Source organism: Oncorhynchus kisutch, linkage group LG17 (assembly GCF_002021735.2).
Source record: "Oncorhynchus kisutch isolate 150728-3 linkage group LG17, Okis_V2, whole genome shotgun sequence".
In the NCBI taxonomy this organism is placed as follows: domain Eukaryota; kingdom Metazoa; phylum Chordata; class Actinopteri; order Salmoniformes; family Salmonidae; genus Oncorhynchus; species Oncorhynchus kisutch.
Window position 1 is genome coordinate 18,084,394 of NC_034190.2, and position 14,875 is coordinate 18,099,268.

At 41.6% G+C, this 14,875-nt stretch overlaps 1 protein-coding gene across 5 annotated transcripts in view; it reads right to left on the reverse strand.

Moving 5' to 3' along the window:
• adgrb2 (adhesion G protein-coupled receptor B2) overlaps positions 1-14,875 on the reverse strand; it is a 501,873-nt gene that overhangs the window by 142,298 nt on the left and 344,700 nt on the right. For all 5 annotated transcript variants that reach the window (XM_031793151.1, XM_031793150.1, XM_031793148.1 and 2 more), the window contains exon 16: positions 2,945-3,071. In XM_031793151.1, the coding sequence (XP_031649011.1) occupies positions 2,945-3,071 (127 nt within the window). The remainder of the gene's footprint in view (positions 1-2,944; positions 3,072-14,875) is intronic.

Below are 14,875 nucleotides of genomic sequence, written 5' to 3' on the forward strand. Positions count from 1 at the left end.
CACATGCACGCAGACACAAAAGAACACACACACACACACAACATGCAGACACATACAGTACCCAGGCATGCCTGTGCATGTTAACACGGAAATACACAGCTGAACTCATACACCAACCAACACACCCAAGCTGGCTTTGAGACACACCTGTACCCTAAATGTCATAGTTCATACTATAAGGAAAGTGGCTCTCAATGTCTCTAATAATGATAGCTGTTTGCTTGCCCAGCCCAACAAGGATAGAGCAGCCGTGAACTGAACCAAGATCCCATCTATAAAGCACATTTGAGCTAATCCAAGGATGGAGCATTACTATAATGCACTTTTCCTCTACACCCCCTATCGTTCTACTGGTTGGCTTCTTGTTCTTCCCCACGGTCGGACTGAACAGTGACTAAACATTGGTTAGATAATTAGCTAATGAGCTCTGTGCTGTGCTTACCGATGAGCGCAGCCCAGTTCTCCCATAATCAACTAATGAGCCAACCATCCATATCTTATCTAAACAAACTAGCTTACTTGTTAACCCAATGTGTCCTGCCGTAACGCTGGCGCGTTTTGGACTTCTAATCCCTTTTAACCATTGTGTCCGTAGATTCCAACCATTAGTATGTGTGCATAGCGGGGGCTGAGCTACAGTGGTGTTTGTGAGACAAGGGCCGATCCTGAAGGGACCCGGGGCCGGGCCCTTTTTACAAAAACATCTGCAGAGTGAGAATGGTTTGAGCTACAAACGACTAAAAGTGATCTATGAAAAGATGAGACTGTAACATGTTTTGCTCGATGACGCTCACAAGCTACACACGAGTTGTTAGAAGGTGAGGGGTCTTCTGTATAGAAGATTATAGGAAATCCCAGGACATAGTGTATATAATACTGTAAGGGGTTCTTCTGTATAGAAGATTATAGGAAATCCCAGGACATAGTGTCTATAATACTGTAAGGGGTTCTTCTGTATAGAAGATTATAGGAAATCCCAGGACATAGTGTCTATAATACTGTAAGGGGTTCTTCTATATAGAAGGTTATAGGAAATCCCAGGACATAGTGTCTATAATACTGTAAGGGGTTCTTCTACATAGAAGGTTATAGGAAATCCCAGGACATAGTGTCTATAATACTGTAAGGGGTTCTTCTACATAGAAGGTTATAGGAAATCCCAGGACATAGTGTCTATAATACTGTAAGGGGTTCTTCTACATAGAAGGTTATAGGAAATCCCAGGGCATAGTGTCTATAATACTGTAAGGGGTTCTTCTACATAGAAGGTTATAGGAAATCCCAGGACATAGTGTCTATAATCTAGAGTCGGCTTTCTATTACGCAACAAAGCCTCCTTCACTCACGCCGCCAAACTTACCCTTATCCTCGACTTCGGCGATGTCATCTACAAAATAGCTTCCAACACTCTACTCAGCAAACTGGATGCAGTTTATCACAGTGCCATCCGTTTTGTTACTAAAGCACCTTATACCACCCACCACTGCGACCTGTATGCTCTAGTCGGCTGGCCCTCGCTACATATTCGTCGCCAGACCCACTGGCTCCAGGTCATCTACAAGTCCATAAAGCTCCGCCTTATCTCAGTTCACTGGTCACGATGGCAACACCCACCCGTAGCACGCGCTCCAGCAGGTGTATCTCACTGATCATCCCTAAAGCCAACACCTCATTTGGCTGCCTTTCGTTCCAGTTCTCTGCTGCCTGTGACTGGAATGAATTGCAAAAATCGCTGAAGTTGGAGACTTTTATCTCCCTCACCAACTTCAAACATCTGCTATCTGAGCAGCTAACCCACCGCTGCAGCTGTACATAGTCTATCGGTAAATAGCCCACCCAATTTTACCTACCTCTTCCCCATACTGTTTATATTTATTTACTTTTCTGCTCTTTTGCACACCAATATCTCTACCTTTACATGACCATCTGATCATTTATCACTCCAGTGTTAATCTGCAAAATTGTAATTATTCGCCTACCTCCTCATGCCTTTTGCACACAATGTATAAAGACTCTCTTTTTTTTCTACTGTGTTATTGACTTGTTAATTGTTTACTCCATGTGTAACTCTGTGTTGCCTGTTCACACTGCTATGCTTTATCTTGGCCAGGTCGCAGTTGCAAATGAGAACTTGTTCTCAACTAGCCTACCTGGTTAAATGAAGGTGAAATAAAAAAATAAAAAATACTGTAAGGGGTTCGTCTACATACAAATTCATAGGAAATCCCAGGACATAGTGCCTATATTACTGTAAGGGGCTCTTCTACATAGAAGTTAATAGGAAATCCCAGGACATAGTGCCTATATTACTGTAAGGGGCTCTTCTGTATAGAAGATCATAGGAAATCACAGGACATAGTGTCTATAATGCGCTCACATACTGTAGTTTCTGTCACAAACTCCAAACTGCACACAGTTGTCACTGATTAGTTGGATATTCCTTTCCCAGTGAGCAAATTTCTGTACTTACAGCTTCCATCTAAATTCATTTGTATACTTTTTTTGCTTTGTGAGAACTTGTTTTTACATTGCTATTTGCTGTGGTCTTGGGACTGGCAACATCTTTAGTCGTATGATTTCAACAAATCCACTCTCTCAAAAACTCTTAATTAAGGCTGGATTCCTGGCCACAGATAAAGCCTAGTCCTAGATTAAAAATCTATTCCAATGGAGATTCTCCATTACATTTTAGAAGACTGTTGTACAGATGTCACAGCTGTATTTATTTCAACTGTGACTTATACAGTTGTTTATGTCCTATCTCAAACCTTGAGGATAGCAAGTGAATTTCATTCATCTCCCTTTCTGAGTTGACTGTTCAAATCAAAGTAACCCTAAGTCTACCTTGTACATATCCACATGCCAACACCCTAACGCATTAGCTTGTTGGCTCCAATTAGCGTTAGCCCCAGTGCAATCGAGTAGAGCTGGAAATGTGACTCACCGGGTCTTTAGCTTGTTGCGCTAGCACAGCGTAGGTTGAGATCCTGCTGCACAGGCATTTAGTGTGGACGGCGGCAGACGTGAGTGTTTGGCAGCCCTCGGTGTCCCAGTTCTTAGCGCCAGCTTCCCTGGAGATGGGAGAAACACGGACACACACAGTGAGTGAGACACACACACACACCATCACATTACAGCATACAGATGCACTCAAACAAAAAGTGAGAGAGTGAGAGAGAGAGAGAGCGAGAGAGAGAGCGAGAGAAAGAGAGCGCAAGAGAGAGAGAGAGAGAGGCTGGGTACTCATTGACCACATCGAGCTGTATTGTGCTGTAGAGACCACTCTGACAGGGACAGCCAGACCCCCATGAACCCCTAATTTCTTCTCTCCATCCTTTACCCATGTATTCATCCCTCTGTCCTCCATGCCTCCATATATACTACCGTTCGGGGTCACTTAGAAATGTCCTTGTTTTCCATGAAAACATACATGAAATGAGTTGCAAAATGAATAGGAAATATAGTCAAGACGTTAGACAAGGTTATAAATAATTATTTTAAATTGAAATAATATTTGTGTCCTTCAAACTTTGCTTCCGTCAAAGAATCTTCCATTTGCAGCAATTACAGCCTTGCGGACCTTTGGCATTCTAGTTTTCAATTTGTTGAGGTAATCCAAAGAGATTTCACCCCATGCTTCCTGAAACACCTCCCACAAGTTGGATTGGCTTGATGGGCACTTCTTACGGTCAAGCTGCCCCCCACAACAGCTTAAAAGGGTTGAGATCCGGTGACCGTGCTGGCCACTCCATTATAGACAGAATACCAGCTGACTGCTTTTTCCCTAACTAGTTCTTGCATAGTTTGGAGCTGTGCTTTGGGTCATTGTCCTGTTGTAGGAGGAAATTGGCTCTAATTAAGCGGCGTCCACAGGGTATGGCATGGCGTTGCAAAATGGAATGATAGCCTTCCTTCTTCGAGATCCCTTTTACCCTGTACAAATCTCCCACTTTACCACCACCAAAGTACTCCCAGACCATCACATTGCCTCCACCATGCTTAACAGATGGCGTCAAGCACTCCTCCAACATCTTTCAATTTTTTCTGCGTCTCACGAATGTTCTTCTTTGTGTTCTAATTACCTCAAACTTAGATTAGTTTGTCCATAACACTTTTTTCCAATATTCCTATGTCCAGTGTCTATGTTCTTTTGCCCATCTTAATCTTTTATTTTTCTTGGCCAGTCTGAGATATGGCTTTTTCTTTGCAACTCTGCCTAGAAGTCCAGCATCCTGGAGTCGCCTCTTCACTGTTGACGTTGAGACTGGTGTTTTATTTATTTCATGAAGCTGCCAGTTGAGGACTTGTGAGGCATCTGTTTCTCAAACTAGACACTCTAATGTACTTCTCCTCTTACTGAGTTGTGCACCGGGGCCTCCCACTATTCTGGTTAGGGCCAGTTTGTGCTGTTCTGTGAAGGGAGTAGTATAAAGTGTTGTATGAGATCTTCAGTTTATTGGCAATTCATCGCATGGAATAGCCTTAATTTCTCAGAACAAGAATAGACTGATGAAGTTTCAGAGGAAAGTTCTTTGTTTCTGGCCATTTTGAGCCTGTAATTGAACCCACATGCTCCAGATAATCAACTAGTCTAAAGAAGGCCAGATTTATTGCTTCTTTAATCTTCTTTAACAGTTTTCAACTGTGCTAACATAATTGCAAAAGGGTTTTCTACTGATCAATTAACCTTTTAAAATGATAAACTTGGATTAGCTAACTCAATGTGCCATTGGAACACAGGAGTGATGGTTGCTGATATGGGGCCTCTGTACGCCTATGTAGATATTCCATTAAATATCAGCCGTTTCCAGCTACAATAGTCATTTACAACATTAACAATGTCTACACTATATTTCTGATAAATTGTATGTTATTTTAATGGACAATTTTCTTCCAAAAACAAGGACATTTCTAAGTGATCCCAAACTTTTGAACGGTAGTGTATATCTCTCATTTAGTAATGAAAAGTGTGATGTGGAGGTCAATCAATGGGAACATTCACATTCGCTAATTGAACTAATGACTAGCCTTACAGCCATCAACACACACCAACCATATGCTCTAGCCTGGCTTTACTACAAATGACTGTACACATGTCTGTTGCAGATCTTGTCACGGTTACAGCAGTGATATGAACCTTCAGATACATGAGTCACACTAACTGGACTAACCACCACCCTGTCTGTAGCACTTCTGTGAACAGTTATAACACTGAGATGAACCTTTATACAGCTATGTTGGAGTGTTGTGTATGCTCAGCCCCTGACCATAACTGAACTAATTATCAGTCCCCTCACAGGACCTGATGTATAATTATTGACAGTTGAAACAGTACTGAGTGTACTGTCTCTGTCAGCTATATCACAGCTGAAGAGTTCTTTTCCATCAACTCCTCTGATAGCACTGCCACCAAACACTGACTGGGAGGCAGAGGAGAGAAACAGGACGCAGTGTTCTTGTTCATAAGGGGTTGCTAATAAAGAAGTATTTTCCTAATCAACTTGAATTGTCCCTCATGAGCCCTGCGATGGTGAATGTCCTTCATATTTCTAGTTTGCAGTTGGAAAGTGAGGTAGAGACAAATCAATTTCCCACAGCATCTTTTTGATTCAAGAAAACACTTTCCTTCTAAATGATATTTTAATGCTGAACTAGGTCGAAGCCAACTGTGGAGGGTTGGAAGATCCCCAGCTGTGAGAGCATGGTCTGGGGCCACATGGCATCAGTCTAAAGCCTGGTATGGGACAGATGGATAGGATGCTGTAAAAATGGCATTCCACCTGCTAGAGGTTATAATCTGGACGTTGGCATATTCCACTGAGGTTACAGTGCTCCACAGGGAGACACATTGCATGCGCCGAATGCACGCGCGTGCGCGCACACACGAACACACACACACACCCGCACGCATACACACACACTGCTGGTTTTGTCTCCCCAGTGAGAGGGGGCCCAGATTGACATATAATCAGTGATTATCAGCGGTTGCTGGTCTGATTTTGGATAGGCAGTGTGTGTGTCTGCCTATTGTACAACAATGCCATAGACAGAAGGGGGATGAATGAGCCATGGACCGTTATGTGGAACATGTCATAGTAGATACATGTTGTAGGTACACATGGGAAGCTATTCGGTAGTGTGCCTACGTGTGTATGCCTGCGTGTGCCCCCGAGTGCCTTAAATGAACAGACCCAAAAACGCACAATTATGCCGAGCAGCGCTTTGAGAGGTAACAGTCTACCAGAAACACTAATCAATCTGTGGAGTTGAGAGTATCATTGATGCAGGTAGAATCTTCCAGTAAAAACAGACATAGAACCAGCTTACATTTCCCAAGTCCTAACTTCAACTCAATGTGTGTGATGCTAAACTGACCTTAGCTGTGTCTACTAAAGGGAAACTTCCCCCTACTCCACTTTCATAATGCAAATCAACAGACGAATTACCACGTTCAACTTGTTAACTCTCTCTCTGTCTGCCATGTGCAATGCTAACTCCTACAAACTCTGACAGTCTCATGAGAGACGTTTATCTTTGTTTCTCAAATGTCACATTTCTGAAGTTGTTCCAGACATTACGTTTCGAAGTGTTTAAGTTTACGTTTAGGCATTAAGTTTGAATTTTTAAGGTAAGGGTTAAGGTTACAGTAGGAATTAACTCTGGTTAAGGTAAGACCCAGCTAGCACAGTGGATCTGGGCCGATTCTGGCTGAGAGTCGGGGAACACGGCTGAGAATCAGACTCGGCCGACGTCATGTGGCCCAAGTATTACTTATGGCTAGGATGTGGGGATTGAGCTCGGGCCGATTCCGGTGTGAGTTATCTGGCCCAAGTATTACTTATGGCTAGGATGTGGGGATTGAGCTCGGGCCGATTCCGGTGTGAGTTATCTGGCCCAAGTATTACTTATGGCTAGGATGTGGGGATTGAGCTCGGGCCGATTCCGGTGTGAGTTATCTGGCCCAAGTATTACTTATGGCTAGGATGTGGGGATTGAGCTCGGGCCGATTCCGGTGTGAGTTATCTGGCCCAAATGTATTACTTGGGGATCGGGCCGATTGTGGCTACTCTCTGGCAGATGATTACACAGGCTGCTTTATATAATTAACACTTCATTATGTATTCATTTTTCCATATGTTTTCAATGTTTCTGTGATCAAAAAATAACATTTAAATGAAATTATTTAAGAGTCCTGTTTAAGTAATACTTTAGTATTTTGATACTTTGTGCAAGTGGCACAGTGGTTTAAGACACTTCTACAGATGCTGGCTCGATGCCCGTGCCGGCCGTGAATGGGAGACCCATGAGGCGACGCACAATTGGCCCAACGTCATCCGGATTAGGGGACAGTTTGGCCGGCCGGGATGTCCTTGTCCCATCGTGCTGTCGCGACTCCTGTGGCAGGCCAGGCGCATGCATGCTGACACGGTCATCAGGTGTACGGTGGTTCCTCTGACACATTGGCTGGGTTGTGTTTCGGGGGGACGCATGGCTCTTGACCTTCGCCGCTCCCGAGGCCGTACGGGAGTTGCAGCGATGGGACATGGATATGACGAAAAGGGGGTAATTTGTATGCATAATAGTCATATTTAAAATGAATTAAACTGGTACATTTTTATACATTTATTTAGATTTGCATCGGGCCGCTTCTGGGGGGATTCTGGTAAGATGCAAAGTCGTCTGAATTCTGGTAGACAGAAACGGCCTGATGTATTTGGGTTGATTCTGGGCAGTCATTCCCTTCTGATTCCGCGCCGTGTCCGACACCCGATTCTAGGCCAATTCAATCAGTTCTGGCCACCTGGAAGAGGGCCGCTTCTGGGTTGATTCCTCATTGCTAGCTGGGGGGTTAAGGTTTGGGACAGGCTTAAAACAAAAATATAAAAAACGACTTTCTATAACTGGATTTAAACATACAAACTTTGGAATCCGAGGCAGATGCTTATGCCCATCTGCCACAACGCCTTAATAAAACTGAAAACTACTTGAAGCTAACAGTGCTCACGGTTGCCTCTAGTGGCCGGTTTCCACGTCCCGAAGTCCTCAGACATTGATTGACGTCGAATACTGACTTGTATCACGGGTGACCTGGCTGAGCTGATTCATACTGATTATTTACACACACACACACACACACACGCACACGCACGCACACACACACGCACACGCACGCACACACACACACACACGCACACACACACGCAGTCTTGTACAGCTAAACTTGTGGGGAAACACAATTCAGTCCCATTCAAAACCCTATTTTCCCTAATGCCTGACCCTAAACCTAACCCTAACCAGTACTCTTACCCTAACCCTAACAACAACAAACCTAACCTTAACCATAACCATAGACCTAACCCTAGATTCCTACCCCTAAGCTAAAAACTAACCCTTGCTCCTAACTCTAACCCTTAACGTAATTCTAACCATAACACTAATCCTAACCTTAACCCTAAACCCCCTAGAAATAGCATTTGACCACGTGGGGACGAACAAAAATGTAACCAGTTGGTCAAATTTTGTTTGTTTACTTCTCGTCCCCACAAGAATAGTTAAACACGTCCACACACACACACACATACACACACACACACACACACACACACACACACACACACACTCTCAACATGAACTATAAACAGAGATGTGTTCACTCATACACATTAGCCAGAATATCAGTACATATTGAGCCATACGGGCCTTGTCAGTCTACATGCATAAATAATTATTAGGACAGATGGAGAGAAATGTGTCTTGCTGGGTTATGCATGGTGTCCCAATTCTTACTTGGGTGAGCTTATCACACGCACACACGCACAGACATGAACATATAAACACACATACGCACACTAGCACACACACTTGCCCATAAGCAAAACATGTAATACTCTGTGTATCGTAAGGGGTTTGTATGTGTGTGTGTATGTCTGTGTGTTGTCTGCTGGCTCACAGTGGGGTGTCTGCAGGATAAAACAGAGGAACACTAAGTGATCCCTATTTGGAGAGGAAAGCGCAAAATGACTCTTGACATCTACAAATTCAGGAGTAAAAATGTGATTAACAAATCGCATAATAAATTGCATGGATTAATTCCGTGTTCAATAACAGTGGTTAACATTTGAATGACTTCCCCATCTCTGTAGCCCACACGTACCATTATCTGTATGGTCCCTCAATCGAGTAGTGCATTTTAAGCACAGATTCAACCACAAAGATCAGAGAGGTTTTTCAACATTTCAAAAAAAAGGGCACCGATTGGTAGATGTTTAAAAATAAAAAGTGCAGACGCTGAATATCCCTTTCAGCATGGTTACGTTATTAATTAGGCTTTGGATAGTGTATCAATAAACCCAGTCACTACAAATATACTGTCATCATTCCTAACTCAGTTGCTGGAGAGGAAGGCAGCGGCTCTGGGATTTCACCATGAGGCCAATGGTGATTTAAAAAAAGTTACAGAGTTTAATGATTATGAAACGAGAAAACTGACATAAATGACAGAGTGAAAAAAAGGAAGCCTGTATAGAATACAAATACTCCAAAACATGCATCCTGTTTGCAACAAAGCATTTAAGTAATGTGGCAAATATATTAACCTTTTGTCCTGAATACAAAGCGTTAGGTTTGTGGGAAATACAACATAACACATTACTGTGTACCACTCTTCATATTTTCAAACATGGTGGTGGCTGCATCATGTTATGGGAATGCTTGTCATTGGCAAGAACTCTGGAGTTTTTTAGGATAAAAACAGCTATAAGTTCAGGCAACATCCTAGAGGAAAACCTCTGCTTTCCAACAGACACTGACAAATTCCAACAGATACTTTCCAACAGACACTTTCCAACAGACAAATTCACCTTTCAGCAGGACAATAACCTAAAACACAAGGCCAAATCGACACTGGAGTTGCTTTTCAAGATGACATTGAATGTTCCTGAGCGGTTTGAAAACAGCTTGAAAATTTATAGCAAAACTTGGAAATAGCTGTCTAGCAATGATCAACAATCAACTTGACAGAGCTTGAAGAATTTTACAAATAGTGTTATGCAAATATTGTACAATCCAGGTGTGCAGAGCTCAGAGACGTACCCCAAAAGACTCACAGGTGCTGCTATAAAGTATTAACCCAGGTGTGTAATACTTACTGTATGTAAATTAGATATTTTTGTAATTAAATTTTTTCAAAATTTGCAAACATTTTGAAAAACCTGTTTCCACTTTGTCATTATAGGTTATTGTGTGTAAATGAGTGAGAGAGAAAAAAGAGATTCAATACATTTTGAATTCAGGCTGTAACGCAACCAAATGTGGAATAAGTAAAGGGGTATGAATACTTCCTGAAGGCATTGTAGATAAAGCGCCTCATTGTCAAAATCCCAAAGTATCCCTTCAAGGTACATTGACACTTTCCAATACTTTGTTTTAACTCACCAATAAAGCTTGAATGGAAGCTTACCGCTTATTATTTTATCTGCCGATTAAATCCTAATTTGACGATGAGGGACTTTTGGAGGTTTAAATGGTGAATAGACAGATTGAATTGATTTAAACTGGTCTTGTTAGACCTGAGGAGAAAGTCTTATTTTGACACATTAACTCCATATTTAGCTTGCATGTATTACAGTGCCTTACATTTAGTTTAACTTACTTCATTTTTGACCTTTCACCTCTTTTCACCTATTTTCCTTCAGATCAGAGAGAGAGAGAGAAAGACAGTCCGAGAGAGAAAGAGGAAGAAAGAGAGAAAGAGAAAAAGAGAGAGGGAGCGAGAGAGAGAGATGGGGGATATATAGAGAGAGAGTAGGTGGGAAATCTAAAGAAAGGTCAGTGGTGGAAAAAGTACTGTCACACTTGAGTAAAAGTAAAGATACCATAATAGAAAATGACTCAAGTAAAAGTGAATATCACCCAGTGAAATATCACTTGATTGCTAAAATATACTTAAGTATCAAAAGTAAAAGTATGAATCATACATTAGGAACATTATTTTCTAGTGAAATAAAAGTAGAAGTTGTCAAAAATAGTACTACTTAAGTAGTAACTGCCATCGATAAGAGACATTACTGTGCAGCCGTATTCATCGACCTGGCTAAGGCTTTCGACTCTGTCAATCACAACATTCTTATTGGCAGACTCAATAGCCTTGGTTTCTTAAATGATTGCCTCGCTTGGTTCACCAACTACTTCCCCGATAGAGTTCAGTATGTCAAATCGGAGGGCCTGTTGTCCGGACCATTGGCAGTCTTTATTGGGGTGCCACAGGGTTCAATTCTCGGGCACACTCTCTTCTCTGTATACATCAATGATGTCGCTCTCGCTGCTGGTGATTTTTTGATTCACCTCTAATCAGACGACACCATTCTGTATACCTCTGGCCCTTCGTTGGACACTGTGTTTTAACTAACCTCCAGATGAGCTTCAATGCCATACAACTCTCCTTCCGTGGCCTCCAACTGCTCTTAAATGCAAGTAAAACTAAATGCATGCTCTTCAACCGATCGCTGCCCGCACCTGCCTGCCCGTGCAGCATCACTACTCTGGACGGTTCTGACTTAGAATATGTGGACAACTACAAATACCTAGGTGTCTGGTTAGACTGTAAACTCTCTTTCCAGATGAACATAAACATTAAATCTAGAATCAGCTTCCTATTCCACAACAAAGCATCCTTCACTCATGCAGCCAAACATACCCTCATAAAACTGACCATCCTACCGATCCTCGACTTCGGCGATGTCATTTACAAAATAGCCTCCAACACTCTACTCAACAAATTGGATGCAGTCTATCACCGTGCCATCCATTTTGTCACCAAAGCCCCATATACTACCCACCACTGCGACCTGTGTGCTCTCGTTGGCTGGCCCTCGCATCATACTCGTCGCCAAACCCACTGGCTCCAGGTCATCTACAAGTCTCTGCTAGGTAAAGAAGCACCTTATCTCAACTCACTGGTCACCATAGCAGCACCCACCCGTAGCACACACTCCAGCAGGTATATCTCACTGGTCACCCCCAAAGCCAATTCTTCCTTTGGCCGCCTCTCCTTCCAGTTCTCTGCTGCCAATGACTGGGACGAACTGCAAAAATCTCTGAAGCTGGAGACTCTTACCTCCCTCACTTACTTTAAGCACCAGCTGTCAGAGCAGCTCACAGATCACTGCACCTGTACATAGCTCATCTGTAAATAGCCCATCCAATCTATCTCATCCCCATACTGTATTTATTTATTTTGCTCCTTTGCACCCCAGTATCTCAACTTGCACATCCTACCATTCCAGTGTTTAATTGCTATAATGTAATTACTTCACCACCATGGCCTATTTATTGCCTTACCTCTCTTATTCTACCTCATTTGCACATGCTGTATATAGATTTTTCTACTGTATTATTGTATGTTTGTTTATTCCATGTGTAACTCTGTGTTGTTGTATGTGTCGACCTGCTTTGCTTTGTCTTGGCTAGGTCGCAATTGCAAACTAGAACTTGTTCTCAACTAGCCTCCCTGGTTAAATAAAGGTGACATTTTAAAAAAAATAAAAAAATAAAGTACTTTAAAGTATTTTTACTTAAGTACTTTACACCACTGTGAAGGGTCTACGGTGAGGGGATCCGGGGCAGGTAGCTTGGCAGTTAGACATAGTGAGGGTCTATGGTGAGGTGATACGGGGCAGGTAGTCTAGCAGTTAGACTACCTAACTGATCAGGGTGTTAGAGGGACTATGGTGAGATGATCAGGGTGTTAGAATGGTCTATGGTGAGGTGATCAGGGTGTTAGAGGGACTATGGTGAGGTGATCAGGGTGTTAGAGGGACTATGGTGAGGTGATCAGGGTGTTAGAGGGTCACAAACCTTACAGATTTGACTTTAGTAGGGGCGGCAGGGTAGCCTAGTGGGGTAGCCTAGGGTAGCCTAGTGGTTAGAGCATTGGACTAGTAACCGAAAGGTTGCAAGTTCAAATCCCTGAGCTGACAAGGTACAAAATCTGTCATTCTGCCCCTGAACAGGCAGTTAACCCACTGTTCCTAGGCCGTCATTGAAAATAAGAATTTGTTCTTAACTGACTTGCCTAGTAAAATTAAAATAAAAAGTAGTAACTAGGGTCAGAAATACAGTGCTGTGAAAGGGTATTTGCCCCTTTCTGAATCTCTATGTTTTGCATATTTTTGATACTGATTGTTATCAGCTCTTCAACCAAAACCTAATATTAGATACAGGGAACCTGAGTGAACAAATACAACAACAATTGGATACTTATTTTTATTTATTTAATCAACAAAGTGATGCAACCCCCAGTTCCCCTGTGTGAAAAAGTAATGGCCCACTTACACTCAATAACTGGTTGTGCCACATTTAGCTGCAATGACTCCGACCAAATGCTTTCTGTAATTACAATGACGGCCTACACCGGTCAAACCAGGATGATGCTGGTCCAATTGTGCGCCGCCCTATGGGACTCCCAATAACAGCCTGGATTGGAACCATGGTGTCTGTAGTGACGCCTCTAGCACTGAGATGCAGTGCCTTAGACTGCTGCGTCACTCAGGATCCCTTTGCAGAATGTCAAACACTTTTTCTTTTTACTACATGAATCAATATGTGTTATTTTATAGTTGTGATGTCTTCATTATTATTCTACAATGTAGAAAATAGTTTAAAAAAAGAAAACCTCTTGAATCAGTAGGTGTGTCCAAACGTTTGACTGATACTGGATAGGATACAGTAAATAGGATACAGTATACAGGATAAAGTATACATGATAAAGTATATAGGATATATGATAAAGGAAATAATATCCGGCATATAGGATTTAGAATATAGGCCATAGAATATAAGATGTAGGATATAGTATACTTAATACAGTATATAGGATATAGCATATGGAATATAGCATATGGAATATAGCATATGGAATATAGCATATGGAATATAGCATATGGATATAGCATATGGATATAGCATATGGATATAGCATATGGATATAGCATATGGAATATAGCATATGGATATAGCATATGGATATAGGATATGGAATATAAGATATAAGATATATGATATATGATAGATTATACAGGATATAGAAGATATGTGATATAGGTTACAGTATATGGGATATAATATAAAGTATATAGGACACAGTATATAGGATACACTACATAGGGTATATGATGCAGGAAAAAGGGTATAAGATACAGGATATAGGGTATAGGATACATCATATAGGGTATATGATACATGATATAGGGTATAGGATACAGGATATAGGGCATAGGTTTCAGTATACAGGGTACAACATGCAGGATATAGGGTATAGGATACAGGATATAGGGTATAGGACACAGGATATAGGATACATGATGTAGGGTATAGGACAAAGGATATAGGGTATAGGATACAGTATATAGGGTATAGGTTACATGATATAGGGTATAGGATAAAGGATATAGGGCATAGGATACAGTATACAGACTACAGAATGCAGGATATAGGGTATAGGATACAGGATATAGGGTATAGGACACATGATATAGGGTATAGGATACAGGATATATGATAGAGTAAATAGGGTATAGGATACAGGATATAGGATACAGTATATAGGATACAGTATATAGGATACAGGATATACAGTAGGATACAGTGTAAAGGATACAGTACATAGGATATATGATACAGTATATAGGATCCTCGATATACAGTAGGATACAGTGTAACGGCTACAGTACATAGGATATATGATACAGTACAAAGGGTATAGGATACACTATATAGGATACAGTATATATGATATATGATATATGATATAGGGTATAGGATACAGGATATAGGATACAGTATACAGTATATAGGATACAGTATAGAGCATATATGG